Here is a 22359-nt window from a genome sequence, read left to right on the forward strand (position 1 = left end):
AAAGCTTTGCTGAAGTCGAGGTATATTATGTCCACAGCATTCCCACAGTCCACAAGGGAGGTTACCTGATCAAAAAATGAGATCAGATTCGTCTGGCAGGATTTGTTCTTGACAAATGCATGTTGGCTTTGAGTATTGTGATGTGAACCTGGTGCTCCAAGCTGGTTGCAACCCCATCCAGAGTAGGCTGTACAGTGTACATCTCCTCCTGGATCACCAGAAACCCCATCAACGGTACCTCCATTTGGTTCCCATTTCATATTTCCTTGGTTCAACCTGATGTTCCTGGACCAAGAAGGGACTCATTCTGATTCAAATAGATTCAGGGCCCAATAAAGAAATGTGAAAAAGCCAGAGATGGATTGATGGATCTAAATACTATAGATGGCATTTCCTTGAGGAATTTGTGTTTACTAAACGCCATGAAATTAAAAAACGCTTGCTCCTTGGGAGGAAAGCTGTGGCAAACCTAGACAGCATAGTAAGAAGCAGAGACATCTCCTTTCTGACAAAGGTCCATCTAATCAAAGCTATGGTTTTCCCAGTAGTAACGTATGGCTGTGAGAGCTGGACTATAAGGAAGGCTGAGCGCCGAAGAATTGATGCTTTTGAACTGTGGTGCTGGAGAAGACTCTTACGAGTCCCCTGGACTGCAAGGAGGTCAAATCAGTCCATCCTAAAGGAAATCAACCCTGAGTGCTCATTGGAAGGACAGATACTGAAGCTGAAGCTGAAATATTTTGGCCACCTAATGTGAAGAGAAAACTCCCTGGAAAAGACCCTGATGCTGGGAAAGACTGAAGGCAAAAGGAGAAGGGGACGGCAGAGGATGAGATGGCTAGATAGCATCACCAATGCAATGAATATGGACTTGAGCACACTCCGGAAGAGAGCGGAGGACAGGAAGGCCTGGTGTGCTATGGTCCATGGGGTCACGAAGAATCAGACACGACTGAACAACTGAACAACAACAATGTATGGGTGTGAGAGCTGGACTATAAGGAAGGCTGAGCGCTGAAGAATTGATGCCTTCAAACTGTGGTGCTGGAGAAGACTCTTACGAGTCCCCTGGACTGCAAGGAGGTCAAATCAGTCCATCCTAAAGGAAATCAACCCTGAGTGCTCATTGGAAGGACAGATACTGAAGCTGAAACTGAAATATTTTGGCCACCTAATGCGAAGAGAAAACTCTCTGGAAAAGACCCTGATGCTCGAAAGACTGAAGGCAAAAGGAGAAGGGGACAGCAGAGGATGAGATGGCTAGATAGCATCAACGATGCAATGAACATGGACTTGGGCACGCTCCGGGAGAGAACGCAGGACAGGAAGGCCTGGCGTGCTATGGTCCATGGGGTCACAAAGAGTTGGACACGACTTAACATCTGAACAACAACAAGATATCTTGGACTTCATTCAGGATGTCAAAAGAGAAGGAGAAGGAGGCATTTATGTTGTAGTTTTGATAATATGCGAGTTTTTTAAAGGATTGGTTGAAAGACAGATAATTTATCAACTAAAAATACTTAACTGATTGACAGCCCTAAGTGTAGGGTGGAGAGAGAAAAGATGATTATGGGAAACTGGGAAGAGGACCGAAATGGGGGGAAAGAGAAGGAGAAGTTCATACAACACTGCATAAATATTAAAATTAAATATATTAATATTAAGGATTCCAGGAGAGAGAAGGCGAGGAAGACATCAGGGCCTGCTCTACCTGGACTCTCCTCCTTGCCCCCCACTGGGCCTTCTGCCATCAGCTGCCCTGTGGGGAGGATCTCAATAACTGGTTGTACGTTTTTATTGTTTAATATATTTTGGTCCTACTTGTGAACCACCTTAGAAGGTTTTGTATCCTGAAAGGCTGCAGATAAGTAATTGTAAGAAACAAATAAATGGCATATATAATGCCTAATCATATATATCTGTATACGCTTGCTAACCATATTGAGAACAATGTTACCCATTTATCCATTTTGCCTCGTCTTCAATATATCACACTTTAACTAGCTGCTAGTTCTGAAACACAATATAACTGACAGAAAGTGTAGTTCTGAAACAATACCAATCCCATATAAATAGTTTGGTTAAAATGATGTCTGGCTTGGAATTGTAAGCAAAATAAATACAGAAATATTCACAGCAGAAGCCTAAGCATGTTTAGGGGAAGGGATGTGGATGTGTGGCAGAGCACTTGCTTTGCATGCAGGTCTCAGGTTCGATCCCCAGCATCTCCAGGTAGGGCCGGAAAAACTCCTGCCTGAAACCCTGGAGAGCCACTGCCAGGCAGTGTCAGCCATAACTGGGCTACATAGACCACTTCAGCACGAAGCAGCTCCCTATTTATTTATTTATTTATTTATTGCATTTATACCCCGCCTTTTTTCCTCTTGCAAGGAACCCAAGGCGGCTTACATTATCCTCCTCCTCTCTGTTGTATCCTCACAACAACAACCCTGTGAGGTGGGTTGGGCTGAGAGTCTGTGACTGGCCCAAAGTCACCCAGTGAGCTTCCATGGCCGAGTGGGGACTCGAACCCGGATCTCCCAGCTCCCAGTCCAGCACTCTAGCCACTACACCACACTGGCTCATATTAACTCGGAATTACGTTCCACTGTATTCAGTGTGGCTTAATCCCAGGTCAGTGTCCATAGATTTGCGCGAGTGCCAGTGGGAACTTTGACTCATGTAAATACCAGAAGCAGGGAGCAAAGATTAATTCTGATTGGTTCTGGTTCAGCTTATAAGTGGAATTATAGCATACTCTTTATTTGCGACTGATGCTGGTGTTTTATACTGAAACGTTTCACAGTTTAAAATCTGCTTATATATATTTGGACATTTTTAAATCTATACATTTTACATCTTTAAATGTTTATATAAATATATAAATATATAAACTGGATGCGCTACGGGTGGTCTTTTGTTTTACTGTGCCGCGTCACGCGCATCGCATCGCCTGCGTGTCGGTTGATTGGGAGGAGAGTTAAAGACCACTTCACCGTCCCTCCTCCGCCCGGATCGGTGCCCCGCGCCTGCAATTTAGGCTGCAGCCCTGTTCTCACTTATTGGGAGTACAGCTTCCGAGCGGATTTTACACATGGGAACACGGTCCCACTCCCAGTACGCCGTTCACGCAGTTGCTAAGAAGTGTGCATGTATATATTGGTCGCTGGGCGCTGACCCAAAGCTAATATACCCCCAGCCCCAAGGAATAAGTCGCTAGAGGGAGCGGAAAGATGAGCCTAGCAAATACTGAGAAGGCTAACCCGCTCATTCCTCTTGAGGAGGGGAAATATTCCAACTCCCAGACTCTTTGTGAGAGGGAAGGACTCTCATCTGGAAAGACGGGGGGCGGGGAGAGAAGGACCGAGGGATCCGGAGCTGTTAATTTCCCTCGGCCGGACTTTTGAAATCGATGCAGTCCTCTCTAGCCTTCAGTCCCTGACGGCTCAGGATTGGTCAGCCGCTGCTGGAACTCCACCCACTACTCGCCACATCCCTCTTCTGCCTCCTTCGGGCTCGCTCGCTCCACGGCTTCATGCCCGCGCTGAAGGGACGGCACCGGGGAATAGAACGGTTTGGGGCTCTAGAACGGCACCGGCGTTCCCACGAACACACACACGAGCCCTCCCGGCTGTGGTGGCCAAAGGGATCCTAGGAGGAAGTCGCTTGATGTAGCGCGACCAGCAACTCTTCTTGGGGAAGAGAGAAAAAAGCAAGCTTCTTAGAAAGAGCAGAAAGGCAATCTCCCCCCCCCTCCACCCTCCTTTTTCAAGCAAAGGTAAAGTCCAAAAGTTTTCATTTTTGTTCGCGTGTCGAGTCGCACTGAGTTTAAGGCCATCATGAGGAGTGAGAGACTGGGATGGCAAGAGGAGGGGAAAGGGGTTGCGGGGAAGGGACAAAGGGGGCGATGAAGAAAATGTGAAAGAGGGGGTGATGAAGAAAACAAGAGGAAGGGGGACAGTGACAACGCAATGGGGAATAGAGAAGAAGAGGATGGGAGAGAGAAACTTATTGGAGGAAGAAGCGAATGTAAAATAAGGAGGGAGGGAGGGTGATAAGAACTGGCGTTTGTGGGGAATAGGGTACAAGTTCAGCGTGAAAGGAGAAGACATGACAAGAGATGAGTAAATGGTGCTGTGGGGAAGTTAGAGGGAACAGAGCTCGGTAGGGAAGAAGGAGCCGAGACGCAGGGAAGAAGCGATCGTGGGCGAGTCGAGAGAGAGCCATGCCCAACACGGGAGGGGGGAAAGAGAGGATGCTGAAGGAGGGGTAGTGCGGAGGGTGGGGGTAATGAAAGTTGTTGGGAACTTGTACCATGCTTTCCCAGACTAGAGCTACTTAGGTTTTTCAGGTGGGAATGGGAATTGCTTTTAGGAAGGAGCAGGAGAAGTGTATGTGATTTAATATTTAAATCATTGGTATTTAAGACCTTAGCTAAATTTTTCTGAAGAACCACCACCCCCATGTGCTGTGTGTGTGTGTATGTGTATGACTCGTTTTTCATCCAAGGTTTGTGAAGCTGACCTATCATCGGGGGGGGGGGGCAAAAATGGACTGTCCCCAGCAGGAGGTCTTCCAGGCCTTTGGTGGCTCCAGTTCCAGATGACTTACTAGTGAAATGGGAAAGAACTCTTTTTCATGGAACCTTACTGAGTTCCACTCAAAACTGTAACTCAACAGTCCTAATTCTGTTCTCAACCCACCCTGAGTTATCTCTTTCTGCTTTGGGTATGCCTATCTTTTAGGGAGCCTGAGTTTGGATTCTAGTAGTCCCAGCCAAGAAGATACCTCAAACCTTTCCTTCTATTTCTTTCAAACAGAATATGCAGTGTCTCTGGTAACCAGCCTTTTGAACCTGGCAGATCAAAATTAAAAAGCATTCTGGTGTTGCTAATCTGATACATTAAGGGCACAATCCTAGGGCCGCTAGAGAGCAGCTAGATGGCCATAGGATGGTTCAGTTTCCCGGAACCAACCTCGGAGTGGCATGGATAGTTCCTGAGCTCTGCGCTTGGATGAGCAGCGTGGAGCAGGGCAAAAGGGGGCGTTCCTAGGCGTGGGGAGTACGGAAGCGCTGGTACGATGCTTCCTATGTGTTTTCTGGCCTCCCCCCCCCCAACTCCGAAGTCCCATGGCTAGACAGCCAAAATTGGCCATCTAGCCATGAATGCAGCATGGCCAGAGCATGGAGATCAGCTCCATGCTCTGCCCGCCCTGCATTGGATAGGTGGTCACCTCCGAGTTCGGGGGTAGCAGACTATCCCCATAGGGTTGCTCCCTCTGTTCTGTGTAACTATAATTGTCTGGACTACCATAAGCCAGGAATCTCCTGAAATAAGGAGCACAGGAACCCTAATGAAGGAACAGAAGCAGGCAAAGAGGTGTAATTACCATTTTCTGGTTTCAACACTTTCTTTGGGGTTCTGTTAACCGGCAAGATTGGGCTGAAAGAAAACTGGATGTTCAAGAGATGCTAGAGAAATAGGGGAAAGTGCCCAGAAAAGGGATGGGCACATTGTGGTCCTCCAGATGTTTTGTCCTACAGCCCCCATCAGCCCTCTCCTTTGGCTATGCTGGCTAGGTCTGATGGGAGTTGTAGGTCAAAACATCTAGAAGGCCACAACTTACCCACCCCCAGCCTAAGGCCTATCCCAGCCTAGGACCCTCCAGATATGTGGGGCTAAAATTCCCACCATCCCCAGACAGTATACTGAGGATCCTGTCATCCCCAGCCAATCCAACATCTGGAGAGCAGGCCCTAGTCTGAAAGCAGGGGTGACGGAAGGGCTGTCAAGCAGTGGCTGCAATCCTATGCACACATATATTTGGGAGTAAGCAACACTGAACTCAGTAGGACCAAGTAAACATGCTTAGGATTCCACTGCACATGTGACAGATGAATAGATAGCCAGGCAGATGGAGGATGTGAACAAAAGCCATTGTCGCTGTGTTGACCAGACAGTCACGAGAGCTTTCCTTAAACAAAGGAATCACTGGACTTGGGCTATGAATTCAAGTGAGTGGGAAGGGTTTTTTCTGCTGCCGCTGTTGTTCCTCGGCAGCACAGTTTGGTAGAGTCTCAGCAGCAGCAGCCTAGGTTGGTTGGCAGGGAGAAGAAGGAAAGACGGAGCCAAGCCAAAGATGGCAGATAAGGCATCCCAAGAAGCCTGTGGCACACTGTGGTTTTGGCAGAAGCCTGAGGCCTTCTGTAGGGAAGGGAAGGACTTGCTCTTGGCAACAAGGGCAGCAAGTTCTAAAGGAGTTACAATTTCGACTTTGAGCTCATTCTTTTTGTCAGGGATTGTGTGGTGGAGAAAAGTCCTTTCCAGGGACTGTGCCAACAAAGGAACAGTTCTTGACCGCAGCCAGAATGTGTGCTAGTAGTACCTTTTCTGTTCTCCCTTTCCCTCCTCCCTCTCACTACCTCTGTGGAGATGCCCACAAAACCTCTGGGCCTCAATGAGAGAGGGAACCGTGGTGAGGGCAGCTGAGTTTGGCAAGCAGGGAGGGAAAAGGACATCCTCATCGTCATCATATATTGTTTCTAAAAAAGAGCCTAAAATATACTGGGCATTGTACATGAATCAATGTAATAGGTCCCTGCCCTCAAGTTCATAGTCTAAAACAGCCTTCCCTAGCCTGGAGCCCTGCAGATGTGTTGGGACTACAGCTCCCATAACCCCCAGGTCCAACACATCTGGAGGGCACCAGGTTGGGGAAGGCTGACCTAAAACAAATGAGACAATCATATAGGGGACTGGGAGAGAAAAGGGAGAGAGAGGTTAGTGCTTGTATTTTCTCCCTGACCAGGCACTTTTACCATATGAAGCTGTGTAAGTTGCAGTCCAAACACCTACAACATTTTTTTCAGCTTCCCACAAAAACTGTCATTTTGCCCCCATCCCAAAGAGTTATAAAATGTCCTATATGCAAACTTAGGTAGATTTATTTAGAGTTGTCCATTGTCTGCCCTTGAAAATGGCGTAACGAAAAAGCTAAATGGGCAGCTTTAAACTGACCGGTTGCAAGATAGGAGGACAGGACTTTTGTACTTGTGTCTGTGGGAGAATTTCTACAGGCATAACTTTTCTCAGTCCCGCCACACTGCGACAACAAATGCTACTTTTTTTACAGAGGTATCAAAGTTACAGGAGCCCTGTTCTCTCTCGCATCTGGTCACTACTTAGGTGACTACCTTAACCAGCATATCTTTTTCTCTCCTTTAAAATGGCACATGTGGTATTTCCCAAGTCTGCTCTTGGCTTGCAGAGAGAAGAATCTAGCAGGGACAGGCAACTTATGGCCCTCCAGATGTTTTGGCCTACAGTTCCCATGATTCCTCACCATTGGCTAAGCTGCCTAGGGCTGATGGGAGTTGAAAGCCAAAACATCTGGAAGGCCACAAGTTGCCCATCCCTGCTCTAAAGGAACCCAGGCTTAAACATACATCTCCCTCTGCCTGCTCCTCTCAGGCGTTGTCACCTACTGAAGGCTGTAGACCAGTGGTGAGCACCCCTGCAGCCCAAGGGCGGCATACAGCAGGGAGGAAGAGGTAGACAGAAGGGGGTGGGAATAACAGAGAAATGGGTTTGGGGCTTCAGACTCTCAGAAGCCCCTGCCAGCATGGCCAATAGTCAGGAATACTGGGAGTTGAAGTCCAAAACATCTGGAAAAGTACTACCTGCCCACCCCTGCTATAGACAATGGAGAATCTCTCTGTGGTATGAGAGACGGGTAGACTAAAAGAAAGATGAATATACAGTAGGATTGCCACCTTTGTTTCTGGCAGGGCTCCTGTGTCTTTAATTACTGGGTAACAACCAGAGTCCAGCTGAAAATTTTCCCAGCCTGAAGATATAGCAATGGAAAAAGGGTTGGGCTGTTGAATTTCTGCTTGTCACACTGCTGTTAAATTGGTGAGAGCACTGCTAAGAAAGAAAAAGCTGGTAATCCTTATTTACACTGACTGTATTTTAGGGCTTCTGTACCTTTAAAAGCTGGATCATGGGCAGAATTCAGCATGTCAGTCTTTCTTTACCATCACCACAGGTTCCCCACCCCGATGTAGGGACAGGATGCAATGCTACTGACACTTGGTGGGGCTAAGACATGTAAAGCACACCAGGTTGTGGGGGATCTGGTATTTTGGAAGGGCCTTTGTGTGATCTGTCTACTGTGGCTATACCCCTTTTTCCATCTGTCTGGGTGACCAACAATCCTATGTCCTTCTGTGTACACAGCAGGGGCATTGGCTGTCCAAGGAATGGAGGGCAACGGTGCTCCCACACACACACACACTCTTGAAAAAAAGCAGCCAACATCTGTCAGCTTCTAACTGGAATAGATAAAAAGTGTTTTTTTAAAACCTTGTTTGCCAGCTTCTAACTCTAGTAGATAAGAAGTGTTTTTTTTAAATCTTTCCTTTGCCAGCTTCTAACCCTAGTAGATAAGAGGGGCCCTAAGTGAGTAAACAAAGCCAGGACACAGAAAGACACGTGGCATGGGATTGGCACAGAACACAGCAACCGAGAAGGGGGGGGCAATCTTGCTGTGCCATTTTAGCCTGCCCTGGCATCTGCTCTTTCCAAGGTGATCCACAAGATGGAGAACAGAGATGGGTGGGGGTGGGGGAGTGGAGATCTTGAATGGACTGTGGGCAAGGCTGGGACAGGGAAATGGAAGTCTTGGGCTGAGAAATGGGTACAAGCGCCTTTCTCAGAGGCAATGTGTGGAAATGAAAGTTTGTACTGAAATCTGGCAACGCTTCAAATCTCTAGCTTTTTGAAATGCTGAACATCGAGCAAAACAGATGCATGTGGGAACATTGCACATGACAAACTGCACATGGTTTATATAGATCTTCCTCCACAGAAGCACCATCAATGTAGGGATTCCGTCATGTATGAAGCAGGCCAACATAGGCATGTGTAGACCAACGTGGTACATTCTATATGTTTTGGACTACAACCCTCATCATCCCTGCCCATTGGCCATGCTAACTGGGGCTGAAGGGACTTGTACTCCAAAGCGTCTGGAGGATAGCTTATTGGGGTGGCTGTGTGCCTTCCAGATGTTTTGGATTACAACACCATCACCTGGCCATTAGCCATGCTTGCTAGGGCTGAGTTGAAGTTCAAAACTTCTGGAGGGCATCAGGTTGGAGACAGCTGCTGTAGACTAACGAAGAGTCCCACTGTCAGGATCAGAGAAGCTCACTTGTGTACACTAAAACATCTGTGCTTTATTTAGGCTTCAGGCCTAAGCCTATTAGTGCTAGGCCTGCCAGTTTTTTCAAAGCCAAGCAACAAAGAATGGATTCAGCATCCAGTTGAATCTACATGTACAATTGCCCTTTGCCTAGCAGTTAAACAATGTTAAAAACCCTCAGCCAGTTGGCAAACTCTGACCCCTCTCCAACAAGTAGTGATGCTTTTTAAAGAATTGCTCAGGTGGGAACCATTAATTCCCCACCACCACCACCACCACAACTTAAGAAATGCAGATTCAGGACTTAAATACTGGGGAGCTAATGAACCCATAAGCACATCTACACGATGACATCTCCACTCTCAGAGGAACCAGAAATATAAGGGAAGTTATCCCCCAAAAGAAAGCACATCATTGGAAGACCCCATAAGCATAAGAGACTTGTGCTGTGTAATGTGGACAGTCATTGCTGGCCACATTATTATGCCCATCTCCTGTGCAAATTGAGGGCTTACATGGCTATGGAAGCTCAGAAACATTTATAGAGTGTGTCCAACCCCCACCACAACCAATACAGATGTATCTGTGTCTTTGAGAGCACCACAAAGAACTCCTCTTCCAGAGCAGCAACATTCCATTGATCAGCCTTCCCCAATCTGTTGCCCTCCACATCTGTTAAGACTCCCGACTCCCATCATCCCCACCCAGCATGGCCAATGGTCAGGGATTATGAGAGCTGAAGTCCAAAACATCTGGAAAGCACCAGGTTGTACAAGGTTAGTTTGCCTATCCCTACTATAAGGCATATGATTGTACAGGTACAGAGAAATCAAACCTCCTTACCATCGCATCCCATTTCAGCTGGTCTTAAAAGCCATCCTGGTCTATGTTAGCGGAGGGGAGGTAAGGAAGAAAGTCATTTCTGCCTATAGCCTGGAAGGGCTTGTACCTTCTCCAGAGCTGGTTGACCAACAGTATTGCATTCGATAGAAATCATTATAGCCCTTATGCGTAACAAACAGAAAACCTCACCCATCTCTGCCACCTGGTGGGAGACAAGAAAGAGTCCTGTTTAATTAACCATGTAACTTTGCCTTAGCATAATGGACAAAGCCCACTGTGCTAAAGCCCATTGTGCTTCTGCTGCAGGTCGGCAACAAGCGCAAGAAGGCTTGTCTCACTTCTGAAGTCGTCACCTTCAGGCAGTCTCATCTCGGGGGCCTCACCTTTCCTTTCCATCTGTCTTTTCCAGAATGTCTTATGGCAGGAATCCAGGATCAAAGCGTCTGACCTGAGTTTCCCACTGTGGCTCCTGTGACCTGCTGCCCGCATCTGTTAGTCAGCTCCCACACAAGTGGGAGGTGGAATGAGAGAGGGTGGGGAGAAGGAGAGAGAGAGAGAGAGACGGCGGAAGAAGAGTCCACAGGATTAACATTAATCCTCCAGCTTTGCTCACTTCCAGCCAGACAAGAGCAGCCACCGGTCTAACAACAGACTCCTGGGTCACTGCTTCATCCCCTGCCCAAGGTGAGAAACGAGGATTCCCATCTACAGTCATCCCCTCTCTGCATTCCTGAAGGCTCAGACCTGCACGAAACCAATTATCTTGGTGGCTTCATGAAAGCTGCAACAGGGCACTACCGAAAGGGACCAGGGAGACGGGTGGATGTTCGATACCCCTTCCCTGCAGGAAATCCAGAAGTTCCTTGACAGTTTGGTCTTCATTCTTGAAGTAGCCTGGAAGAAAAAGGGCACAAGGGAAGAAGAAAAACAAAAGTGATGGGGGATCCTGGAGTGTGACCAGTCACTGAGACACACACAGACACACCCCTCTGGAGTGGAGTCCACCTCTTCTGAAGGAGACATCACTGCATTTCCAAGTCGGGGTTCCACTCAACAGGCTAGGAGATGAGTCTTGGGAAGCTCCCAGTGATTGGCTGGGTGTCTGGCTCCCACAGCAAGCGCCGCCTCAAGACGGAGCTGACGCCAGACATGATCAGCCCGCCGCTGGGAGACTTCCGCCACACCATGCACGTGGGGCGAGGCGGCGATGCCTTCGGAGACACGTCCTTCCTCAGGAACCACGGCGGGGAGGAAGCCAAGCCCGACAACTTCTTTCTTCGGACGCTGCGGCACGTGAGGAGGAGCCCACTAAGGAACCGGGGGAGCCGAAGCAAGGAGGAGGCCTCACCGCTGCCTCCCGCCATCTCGCCCATCATCAAGAACGCCGTGTCGCTGCCCCAGCTCAATGAGGCCGGCTACGGGAGGGATGGCCTGGGCGTCACGTTTGCCTTCAAGAGCACCCCCAACAGCTTCTCCGACTATGGTAGGTGGCTTTGGGGGTAGGTGATCTGGGTGGAATGGGAGGTACCTTGCTCCAGGCTTCGGCCTGTGCAGTGCCACAGTTTCCTTGGGTGTGCAATGGAGACATTTGCAGACATACACAAATGCCTGTTTTTGAAATCCTTTTGACAGTTCTGCATATGTGCCGGGTATATTTAAGGCAGGCCTGGAGGAGCCAAATCTGGCCCTCCTAGGGTCTCAATCTGGCCCTCTGGAGTTCCCCGAAACGGCCATGTGCCCTTCCCCTGCCCCCATCCCTTTTCACCTGAGCAGCTATGTGGTGGTTTCCTGGCTTTTGCAGTTTTTTCCCCTTTCTAAAAGGTTGAAATACCTCTCCTAAGGCTTAGTTAATGGCAGTAAGAGCTTTAAGCTAAAATATGCTGGTATTTCTGGGTTTTGGCCCTGCCCCTTTTGCCTTTGGCTCTGCCTACCACTGGAATGCGGCCCCCAAGAGCTTCTCCAAAGTTGAATTCAGCTCTCAGGCTGAAAGCAGTTTCTCCTCCCAACCCCAGATAAAAGGGCAGCTCTGTGACCTCTTCCATAATATACCTATTCTCCACTATGCTTTCTGTGAACCTTTGCTCCAGTAATGCTCTGTTCTTAGTCTTCAGTTATTTTACTCACAACACAGTCCTACAATGTTTGACAAACCAGGAGCTGTGCTGCCAAATCGGTGCTTTGGATGGGGAGTACTGCCTCCTGAGTCTTTGCAGTGTCCTATAAACCAGAGGTGGTTAAAAGGTAGATCCGGATGTAGTGACAGATGTGTGGTAGATTGTCAAGGATTTCTGACTCTCAGTTGTTTAACAATAGCTGCAAAAAGACACCCCTCCCTCCCTAAATTGTGCTGTCGAACTGCAGAAAGTTTGGAGGAAATTAACCAGGAGATGACTTTTGTCTGGCAGGACTGTGAGCACCATTCAAGTCTGCTATTCAAATTTCTGGGTTCAGAATTCCTTAATATATGTCTTTTGCACCAGGCTCCAGTTGGTGGATCTTGGGGGTTCTAGTAAAAAACAAAACAAAAAAAGAAAGTAGATCCTGCAAGCCTGAAATCTGACCAGCCCTGCTATAAACAACATTAAATGACAGCCTTGCGGAGCTGTTCCAGGGCCATCGCAGGCAAATATGACTGTGCAAGTGTTTAGGTCTAGAAGGTCTTTCAACGGAGTAAAATGAAAGACTGTGTAAATTGAGGATTTCTGGCTGGGACGTCACTCTCCAGCACTCTCAGAATGCTTTCAGATGGCCTTTCTTTGCCTCTCAGCCAAGAAGTGGTAGCGAAGCATCTAAGGATGCTCTTTAGATCTCGTCCACTTCTTTGTGATTGGCTCTTCCAATAGCCTTCCTCTGGTTTACAAGTGGTGATATTTCCGCCAAGTCATTCAATCCCAGAGTGCATTTGGCATTCTCTGGGCACTCTTAAAGAAGAGGCCAGAAATAGCAACATCCATTTTCTGGTCTACCCAGTTCTCCACAGAGGGTTTGAAAGACTGGTAATGGGAAGTGTGGTTAAAAAAGGAAAAGAAAAGGAAGGGGCAAAGTAATCTTCCATTGCAAATATGCATGCTGTTGGTGAGTACAACCAGATGGAAGAAAGTATAGCAAAGAGCCTGGATATTTCGAGAATGACTAATTGTGCCAAAGGCATCTTATTTTCCTCAGAGAAAGCACTGGGTCAAAGCAGGACATGGGGCAGCCTCCCCCAATCTGGTAACTTCCAGATGTGTTTGGCTACAACTCCCATCATTCCCAGACAGCATGGCCAATGGCTGGCGATGGTGGGCACTGTAGTCCAACACATCAGTCAGCCCTCAGGTTGGGGAAAGCTGGCATAGGGTCTCACACATGACACCTACTGATTCACTCTCAGTAGGCAGTGTAACTTCACTCTCCTGGGTCATCCACTTGCTTACTATTTTTTCACTCGTATCTATTGCTTCCGGTTTCTTTTAGATCGGGGTGGGCAACTTCTGGCCTTCCAGATGTTGAGGCCTACGACTCCCATCATCTCACAATATTGGCTATGCTAGCTAGGACTGATGAGAATTGCAGGTCAAAAATCTGGAGGGCCACAAGTTGCCCACCCCTGCTTTAGATCAAAGTGCTGCCCTACAATTTGTAGTTTTTCAGTGGGGTGTCTTAAACCATGTTACTCTGGCAAGTAGGCAAGATAAGCTTTGCAAGAGTGGAACTGGTAGAAATTAAGAGCAAAAAAAATTAAGAGGGACAAGGTCAGCTTTGCAGAGGTCATGAGCAAGTAAAATAAGATTCAAATGTAAAAGCAGGGTAGAACGGTGGCAGGGGACATAATTTATTGCTCACCTTTAAACAATAGCAATATGAAGTGTCCTAACTAACCCTCTTCAAATGTTACAATGAATAGGCATAGAGATGAAGGAAAGTCCATGCCGCTGTCTTCATTCTGCCCCTTCCATATTTTCAGCATAACTTGTGAAAAAGCCTACACATGTACAAACTGTACCCCTGGAAATGACATCTCCCCTGCTCCGATTAACATACATGCATACAGGTGTATGTGTGTACGTCTTTTCCCGTTTTGTTGAATTCAAGCAGGGAATGGGAGCAAAGGCAGCCAGCGTAATCCCACTTGCACCCCCTACATTTCTCATAACTCACGAAGAAGGTCCTATTGTTTTTGTTTCTAAAATGTATTTGATTTGAGATCTGAATGAAGGAATCAAACTAGAGGTTTTGTTTTTTATTTATGTCATGTTGGAAGCTGCTTGGGGAGCCATTTTGGCAGAAAAACAGAATAAACATGCCAGAGAGAGAGAGACAGACAGACAGACAGAGAAAAGGGTCAGCATGCTTAGATCAGAAATAAATGGGACCTATTTATTTATTTTATATATTTCTGGATTGCCCATCCACTCAATGAGCACTCAAGGTGATCTACAATAAAACCATAAAAACAACAAAATAAAACAGGCAGTATCCAAAGCTGTCCCCGTGCTAGTGAGATACACTGCTTGTGCAATGAGGAACTAGCAGTTCTAAAAAAAATCCAAAATGAGTGGAAAAACTAGTTCCCAGAACAGGCAGGTCTGCGGAGCTTGCAGAAGGAAGGTTTGCTGACCTGTCCCGATCCAGACACAAGTGTTTCTGCTTGTTTCTAGGGTTGTTTTTCGCACTGCTACCTCCACGCTGCATGAGCAGTGGGTCCCCCTGCGCAACAGATCAAATGGGAGCGCAGTGGGATGCTTGGATACTGCCCAACAATTCCAAACAATACTAAACCAAGACTGATAAAATGTATACATTGCAATAAAACAGGAACCTTAAAATCCATGGGACTGATTTGTCCCATTGATTTCCTTGAGTCTACTCTAAGCATGACTAAGTCTGAATCTAGCCCAATGTATATGATAAGAATTGGCCTACATTTTACTGACATTACTTTCTCCATGGTTTAGGGTCTGGTGAGTGTGGGAGGAGAGGCGTTACAGGGCAGAAGGGGAAGGTCTAAGGCTGCAGTCTTACACACACTTATTTTGGGAGGAAGTCTGAACGAACAAATGCAGTGGGCCTTATTTCTGAGCAGATGTACCTAGGATTAGGCTGTAAATCTATCCCCTGCTTTGTCATGCGTTGGCAGATACACTTGCACATGTGAGGTGGCATTTAGAAATGGGGGAGAGCAGTCATTTCCAGAAGTATTGGCAATGCCTGTCTGTTTGTCTTAAGCTGGGATGTTTCTCTTGGGCACGAAATGCCAAACAAGCAGCTGTTAGGAAAGAGGGCTGTGTATGGAGGAAGGAATGTGCAGCATATTTGTCAGAGCAGAGTGGAAGACAGGGCAATATGGGGGAAAGGGTGACAGTAATGTGGGCAGAAGGGGAATGCAGACCAAAATGGGGCAGACCTGCTCTAATGCCTAGCCCAGCCTTCCCCAGAATGATGGGAGTTGTAGTTCAACACCTCTGAAGGGCACCAGGTTGGGGAAGCTTGACCTAGGGCTAAACACTGGTCAATGTATTGCTTGATCCTCCTTAAGCGGAGAGTCCAGACCCTCCCCTGCAATCCCAACCAACATAGCAAAAGTGTCCAACTGAATTTCGATTTGAGCTCAAAGCATGGGGTAGGATTCTGGCTTTCATTGCTCAAACACAGAGGCTGTTTGCTCTGCCTGTCGCTTCTGCACTTCTGGGACAAAAGCATCTACACTACAGCATTTGCACTGAGATGGGGCTAGGAGGGACATGAATAACCGTCTCTGTTCTGAGCTCCTGTTGCTGCAGAGTGGCCCTTTCCCAGCTCCCTGCCCTGTCTATCTGGCGTTGCTGGCACTCTCCCTGCTGTGCTGCTGCTGCAAGACAGATGCAGGGCAATGCTGCCCTCTGTTGAACATTGCGAGCCATGCAGCGGTTGCAGTGGACAGATTTCAAGCCCCCCGCCACCGCCGGTGCTTTGTTGCTATATCATCTTTGCGTCTTCTTTTTGTTTTGCCCCGATCAATTCCAGCTTCATGAGCAAAACACATAAAAGAGAAGGTTAACCAGTCATTTAAATATGAACCTAGTTCCCTGGTCCCTCCAGTTCGTCCAGTCAATACTGTGGCGTAATCAAGCCTGCGGTCCCATTGCTCATCGTATATTTGCAGTGTAACCAACCCTACCATTTCATTGCCCAGGCCAAGTGCCTCTGACGCATAATTCATTCTGCTTTTAATATAATGGGGTTTGCAAAGAGCTGGAGGATGTTCAGAGGCTATTGCAGGGGTGCTAAACCTCAGGCTGAGTTAATGTCGGCTGCCCAGGGGCCAAATCCAGCCCTCTGGGGTTCTCTCAAGTGCAGTACAAAAGGTTGGTTCTCCCATAGCAGTATATGCTTTTCTCTCACTATCGGTTCTGTGGCCTTTTCAGGATTGGAATCCGGATTCTGCACCATCCCCCGTGTTCCTCGCTCGGAGAAGTCTCAGGACAGCTCCCACCTTGCCGAATCGGCCCTGAAGCGTTCGGACTCTTTGCTGTCTTTCCGTCTTGACCTTGGCCCCTCCCTGATGAGCGAACTCCTCCATGTCATCAGCTTCTCGGGAGATGGCTGCCACAGCAACAGGGAAGAGGAGGAACGAGAGGAAAGCAAAACCTTAGCCAACAGTGACACTCTCTCACCTCTTCACCCAAAGAGCACCTGGGCGGAGGACTCTTCACCTCAGAGATCAGGGTCTCTTCAGGCAAACAGGGAAGGAAGCAAAGCTGTGTCAAGCTTTTGGGGTCACTCCGAGGAGAGTTTGCCACTGGGACACTCAGTATGTACCAATGGAGATTCTCAGTCCATAGAGTTGTCTCAGGAAGGGTCACCATGTTCTAAGGGAAAGAACGCAAGCGCTGACCTGGGAGCAGTGCCAAAGGAGACCCACTGGCAAGGGCGCTGGAAGGACTGCAACATGGAAGCAAGGGAATTCAACCAAGCAGCCAAGGTTTTAGCTTGCCATTATGGCATGGGAGGTACCTACCGCGGCCTGCAGCAGCAAGAACAGTCAAGAAGTCAAGCTTCATGGGAAAGCCCAGATGCCAGCACGTGGCGCTTGAAGGTAGGAGTGGCAGAGCAGCAGGAACGTGAGACTGGGTGGCGCCAAAGAGTGGAGGAGGAGGAGGAGGAAGAAGAAGAGGAAGAGGAGGAAGAAGAAGAGGAGTCCTACAGAGATAGGGCAACTGTTGCTAAAGAGGGGCACAGTGATTCCTTTGAATATGTTGATGAGGGAGAGGAAGATGAAGTTAAGGTTTGAATAGCTATATAAGTGCTCTTGTGACCTCTCATCACATTCCTAGGGGATGCTAGCATTTAAGGGAACAATGCAGCTTGCATGCTGACAGCATGAGGGGTGTGTGCACTCGCAGGTTTCGCCTTCTTTCAAGATGGTAAGCAGGTGAAGGAAGGAGCTCTTTTCTCCGCCTTGCTCCCCCCTCCTTCTCAATTCAGGAGTTTAGAGGAAGGGATGGAAGAAAAGCAGAACCGTACCAAGCAGGGCGTCCAGCTCTTCTTGCTCTGCGTAGCAGCAAACGTTTAAAGGCATCAAGAAGGTCACAACTTCCTTCACCCACATTGGCTGACTGATACTGTCACTGCAGACTGTGCCATGACCCCTCCACTCCCTGGGAGAAAGAAATTATCCTTGAGAAAAGCCAGCAAGACCCTCCACAGTTCTGCCAAACAAATATAGGAAGGAAAGGACTACCACAACAACAAAAGGAGCAAACCTGAGGTCTAGGAAGAACAGGGGAGAACTCACAGTGTGAGGTTTGCTTCAGTCCTGATGTAACATTATCCACCCAGCTATCAAGAGATACTTCTGCTGGAGGTAAAGACCAGCAGTGCTATTCTTCCAGTCAGATATGCTGACACCAAAGCATCCAGGATGTTCCCTCGCCTCTGCTTACAAGGAACACCAGACTTTGATTGGATCTAAAAACAATTCTTTGACACTCCATCCATTTCTTCATTTATTGAAACCTGGGTTAGACCACGTCTATCCATCCTTCGTTTTGCATTCTAGTGAGGAAATGTAATCCTGGTCTTCTACAAGGCATCACCCTGAGTCCATTCCAGGGGAGCCTACCTATGACGTTGGTTTTCATCCTGTTTCCAGGGGGTTCACAGGAATTCAGGATCCTCTCTCTTGTTTTGCAAAGGTGTAGGAAATAGGAATTCAGTTCACTGAAATGGGAGGTGGAGAGAGACCTCTTTCCACCCCGCTCTGTGGACTTCCTAATGCAGGTGTAGGTACCTGATTTTCTCATTTGGTCCCCCACTCTGTGGACTTCCTAATGCAGGTGTAGGTACCTGATTTTCTCATTTGGTCCCCAGCACTCATAGCCCCCACAATGCTGCTCTGGTAGCTCATCCGCAGGTTTCAAGTTCTGGAAGAAAACGAGTGGAAAATATTTATCAAGAGAAAGCCAGATAGATATAGCCCATGGGCCTTCCTTACATGCCTACCTTGTCCTCAAGCATATGTGGGCAACCTGTGGTACTCAGAGGCCACACAGGTGCCCAGACTGCTGGCCAATTTAAGCTGACCACTCAGCTGAGTGGCAGGAGGTGTGGAACACAATGAGAATGGGGAAGAAGGCCCATGGGGAAGAAGGCCCATGGGGATGACTCTCCCCACACCCCACCCAGTCTGCCACTCCATAGAATCATAGGGTGGGAAGGGGCCTACAAGACCATCAAGTCCAACCCCCTGCTCACTGCAGGAAGTCTGATTCCCAGGCGGTCCCCCATCCAAGTACTAACCAGGGCTGACCCTGCTTAGCTTCCAAGATCAGATCAGATTGGGCATATCCAGCCAGCCTCACTACACTGAGTGTTGTAAATGGAGGAGGGCAATATGTGGAGAAAGTCATTCCCATGGACCTTCCTCCCCACTGAAATCACATCCTCCCCCCTCACTGCCCAGCTGATTGGTGCTGGGAAAAACTGTTTTGCAGTGCCAATCAGCTGGGCAATGGGGAAGCACAACCTCCCCATCCCCACATGCTGAGGGCCAAAGCAGACATTACTTTAAACCCATATTGAGCAGCTGCATCTTTCACTCTTACTCTGGAGTAGGGGCAAGGACCCCCATCCAGATCACAAAAGCTCCCTAACTGCCCCCCCAGCATACACACACAAGGGTCCCGATCCAGATCACACACACACCTATGCTTACTCTAGAGTATAGTCCTTGAGGGAGACTGCATTCCCATAGGTTTCATTTGGGCAAGGGGGAGAAGTTAATTTGAAAATGCCTCCATGCGAAATTTGCTGCCACAGCAACAATTTACCAGAAAGAGAGGACTAGATCAAGCCATCTCTAGGAGGTGGTGAATTACTCTCATGGCAATTTTCACATAGAGATGCTTTCAAAGAAACACCTTGTCTGAAACATGAGGAGTCTGAACCACCTCATTATGTACATTTTGAAGAGGCCGTCAGACAGAAAGTGGGGCCGGGCGGAGTGGGTTTGTAATGATTTTCTAACACAGTGACAACATGAGAATCAGGTTCCTAGTCCAGCTCTTCCCACCCCCCCACCCCCACACACAAATACTTTGGGAGATACTCATACACAGCCAACCCCCAATCGCCCATCTGCATTTTTCCATGGTCAAATCACTCTGCTCTCAAGGAATTATTTAGACGAGAAACAAAAGGGATAAGGTGGATGCCAGACAGCACATTCTTGCTATTCAGAGGACATACCAGCCATGAGAAAGAAATCATGCCACAGCATCTAATATGGCTGCCAGTTCGAATCAGGATGCATCACACGTGATGATGGATCCATAGAAATTAAGTTTAAAAGGCCTAGGAATATGCATTTTGTCCCTCCTCCATGACCAGGTTACTACAAAACGGTTCCCTGAGATTTGTTCACTTGGGTATGCATATAGCTATGATGACCAAAGCAAACACCATTCAGAATGGGGTCTTACAGCCTTTCTCCTCAATGGTTTGTGTTGGGGGGGCGGGATAAGATAAAAGATTCTCCTAAATCCCATAAGATATACCAGGAATGGGCAGACTTCAGGCTTGCAGGATCTATTTTTTTTTTTACTAGAATGCTTAAGGGTGCAATCCTATGCACAATTCGACAGAAAAATGTCCTGTCTAAACATAGAGCACAATCCTATGCAGGTTTAGACAGAATAATGTCCTACAACTCCCAGCATTAGGATTGTGCCTTCAGTCTACCAACCAGAGCTAGACACAAAATGGGGGGGGGAGTCAATTGTCTATGACACCCCATGAACCATACACTGGTTCCCTATTCAGGTGTTTAAAAAAAAAAGAAAACAACCCTTTACAGACAAGCAGGGAGAAGGGCTGCACTGCGTAGCCCTGCCCCTTATGTTATTACGTAGCCTCTCTCACCAAGCATTTACGCATAAAGTGTGAATGTCTGTGGAAGGGAGGCTACTCACCCACAGCTGTACATGAGTAGGCCTCCCTTCTGCAGGCATTCATGCTATTTAGGCAAAAACCTGGGGATGGGGGAGGCCCTATATAATGTGTACAGTGTTGGAGGCGGGGCTTTATGCAGCATGGCCCTGCTTGCATGTACAGGTTAAGTCTTCCTTAAACATCCAAATAGGGCTTGCGATATATACAAATCTGCATGTGAGATCAGGGATTTGAACACAACGCTCTAAATGTTAGCAGAGCTGAACAAAAGCAACCAATTAAAAACCTGGTCAATTAGTAGCCCTATTTTAGAGAGGAGAGTAAGAGATAAGCAATTAGCACAAGGCCAGCCATTGCAGAGGGGTTTTTCCTCGCTTGCTCTTGTTTAAGTATCAGGACTCAGAAACCTGTGGAGATCTGTGGTAAATCACCCAAAGACCTACCAGTAGATCCCATTCTACTTTCTGCCTGCCCCTGATATATACCCCTCCAGGAGGTCTTTTCTGCACAATTCTGTCCAACAAGGTGCAATACGTTGCAAGTGTCTGTTTACTGCCAGCTGTGTTCAAGAATATGAATGAGTAAAGAGCACACCATTCTTCTAAAGGTTTAGGGAGTCGGGGGATCCTTGCGTAACCTTGCCTCTCTTTGCTGATGTCTCTGCTCAGCCCAGAGCGTTGGATCAGAGCATTCAGGCATCCCCATGTTGGCCACGCAGTCTCTCTGGCATGAGCCTGTTCTCCCTGACACACAGAAAGGGTTTTGTGGCAAGGCAGAGATTGCTGGGAGATGAGGTCACTGAGCTGTCCCTCACAGCACTCTGATTGTTTGCAAACTGGCAGTGGCTGGAGGAAGCCCATTCTGGCAATCGCTACCAATGAGATCTACGTGGCAGGACTGGGAAGGAGCAGGGAGCAGGAAATCGGAGAAATATAATAAACAAGCACTGTGTGGGAAGGCCTAGCCAAGTGCTGTTCCCTGCGCTGTTGGTTATAACTTGCTGACCTCAACCCACTGCCTAAACAATATAAAGAGCTACAAGCAATCGCCCTTAAATGACAGATCTGGGGAGATTCAGTGCTCCTTCTTACCCCAGGGCTGGTCATCCTGATTGCTAGGGCCGGATCCTAGGAAGCGTTGGCCAAACTACATGTGACCTTGAAATGTATATTTGTGTTTCACACATATGTTTTTAAAAGGAGGACACTCGCTGCCTAATACAGAGTCAGGCCATTGGTCCATTCAGGACAGGCCTGGCTACAGTGGGTGTCCAGGGTTTCAGACAGGGTTCTTTCCCAGTCCTATGTGGAGATGCTGGGGATTGAAGCTGGGACCTTTCATGTGCAAAGCGGGTGCTCTGCCCTGAACTCTTGGCACCAGTGGGGGATTTCCTCCCAAGAAAAATCATAGGTTTGGAGGAGCGTTTTTTGTCAGGCCAGCAGCAGGGGAAGAAAGGATAAACTTGCCCTCCCCACCAGCTGCAATCCCAGTTTAAAAACAACAACACATATGGCTATTTGAATTTTTTAAAGGCCCAAGTTAAATGCAAAGACTCATTTAACACCATGTCTGGTTTGGCCTTAAAGAAGACAGGGATCAATAGATCTGTGAAAATACAGATACCTACTGTAGGGTTCAGAGTTTGCCCACCATTTTTCTATAAGTTTAAAGAGTGAGGGTACCCTCTTGACAAATATCGCTCCCAGCTATTTCTGGATTATCTGATATGCTTCAGACCAAAAATCCCACTCATCTCTCTCCTATGTACGCCTTGCACTTATTAATGTTCTCGTTATTACAATTTTTTATACATATATATCTATACCTATACTGATTGATGATGTGATCGTTCTTTTCTTGGGATTTCAGCCTTCAAGCCTTGTGCAATTCAACAGG

General features: G+C 47.7%; 1 protein-coding gene and 1 long non-coding RNA gene across 2 annotated transcripts in view; one reads left to right on the forward strand and one right to left on the reverse strand.

Moving 5' to 3' along the window:
* Window positions 1-3521: 3521 nt before the first annotated feature.
* Window positions 3522-20375, forward strand: CDC42EP1 (CDC42 effector protein 1). Its single transcript, XM_084809754.1, has 3 exons — window positions 3522-3781; window positions 10463-11536; window positions 16440-20375. Exons 2-3 carry the CDS (start codon window positions 11119-11121, stop codon window positions 17303-17305), a joined length of 1284 nt encoding a protein of 427 aa, XP_084665880.1. The 5' UTR covers window positions 3522-3781; window positions 10463-11118; the 3' UTR covers window positions 17306-20375.
* LOC146339601 (uncharacterized) overlaps window positions 18009-22359 on the reverse strand; it is a 43608-nt gene continuing 39257 nt past the window's right edge. Inside the window, exon 4 of the long non-coding RNA XR_014784286.1 lies at window positions 18009-18437. This is a non-coding gene — a long non-coding RNA (uncharacterized LOC146339601). The remainder of the gene's footprint in view (window positions 18438-22359) is intronic.

This window comes from Heloderma suspectum, chromosome 7 (genome assembly GCF_057233095.1).
Source record: "Heloderma suspectum isolate Gila_16-S chromosome 7, 16-S_ref, whole genome shotgun sequence".
Classification (NCBI taxonomy): domain Eukaryota; kingdom Metazoa; phylum Chordata; class Lepidosauria; order Squamata; family Helodermatidae; genus Heloderma; species Heloderma suspectum.

What these genes read in the sequence shown, in the direction of transcription:
- CDC42EP1 (XM_084809754.1), top strand. Translation starts at nt 11,119, where the DNA reads ATGAGTCTTGGGAAGCTCCCAGTGATTGGCTGGGTGTCTGGCTCCCAC. An exon ending in CAACAGCTTCTCCGACTATG is followed by an intron (nt 11,537 to 16,439) that starts GTAGGTGGCTTT and finishes TGGCCTTTTCAG; the next exon opens with GATTGGAATCCGGATTCTGC.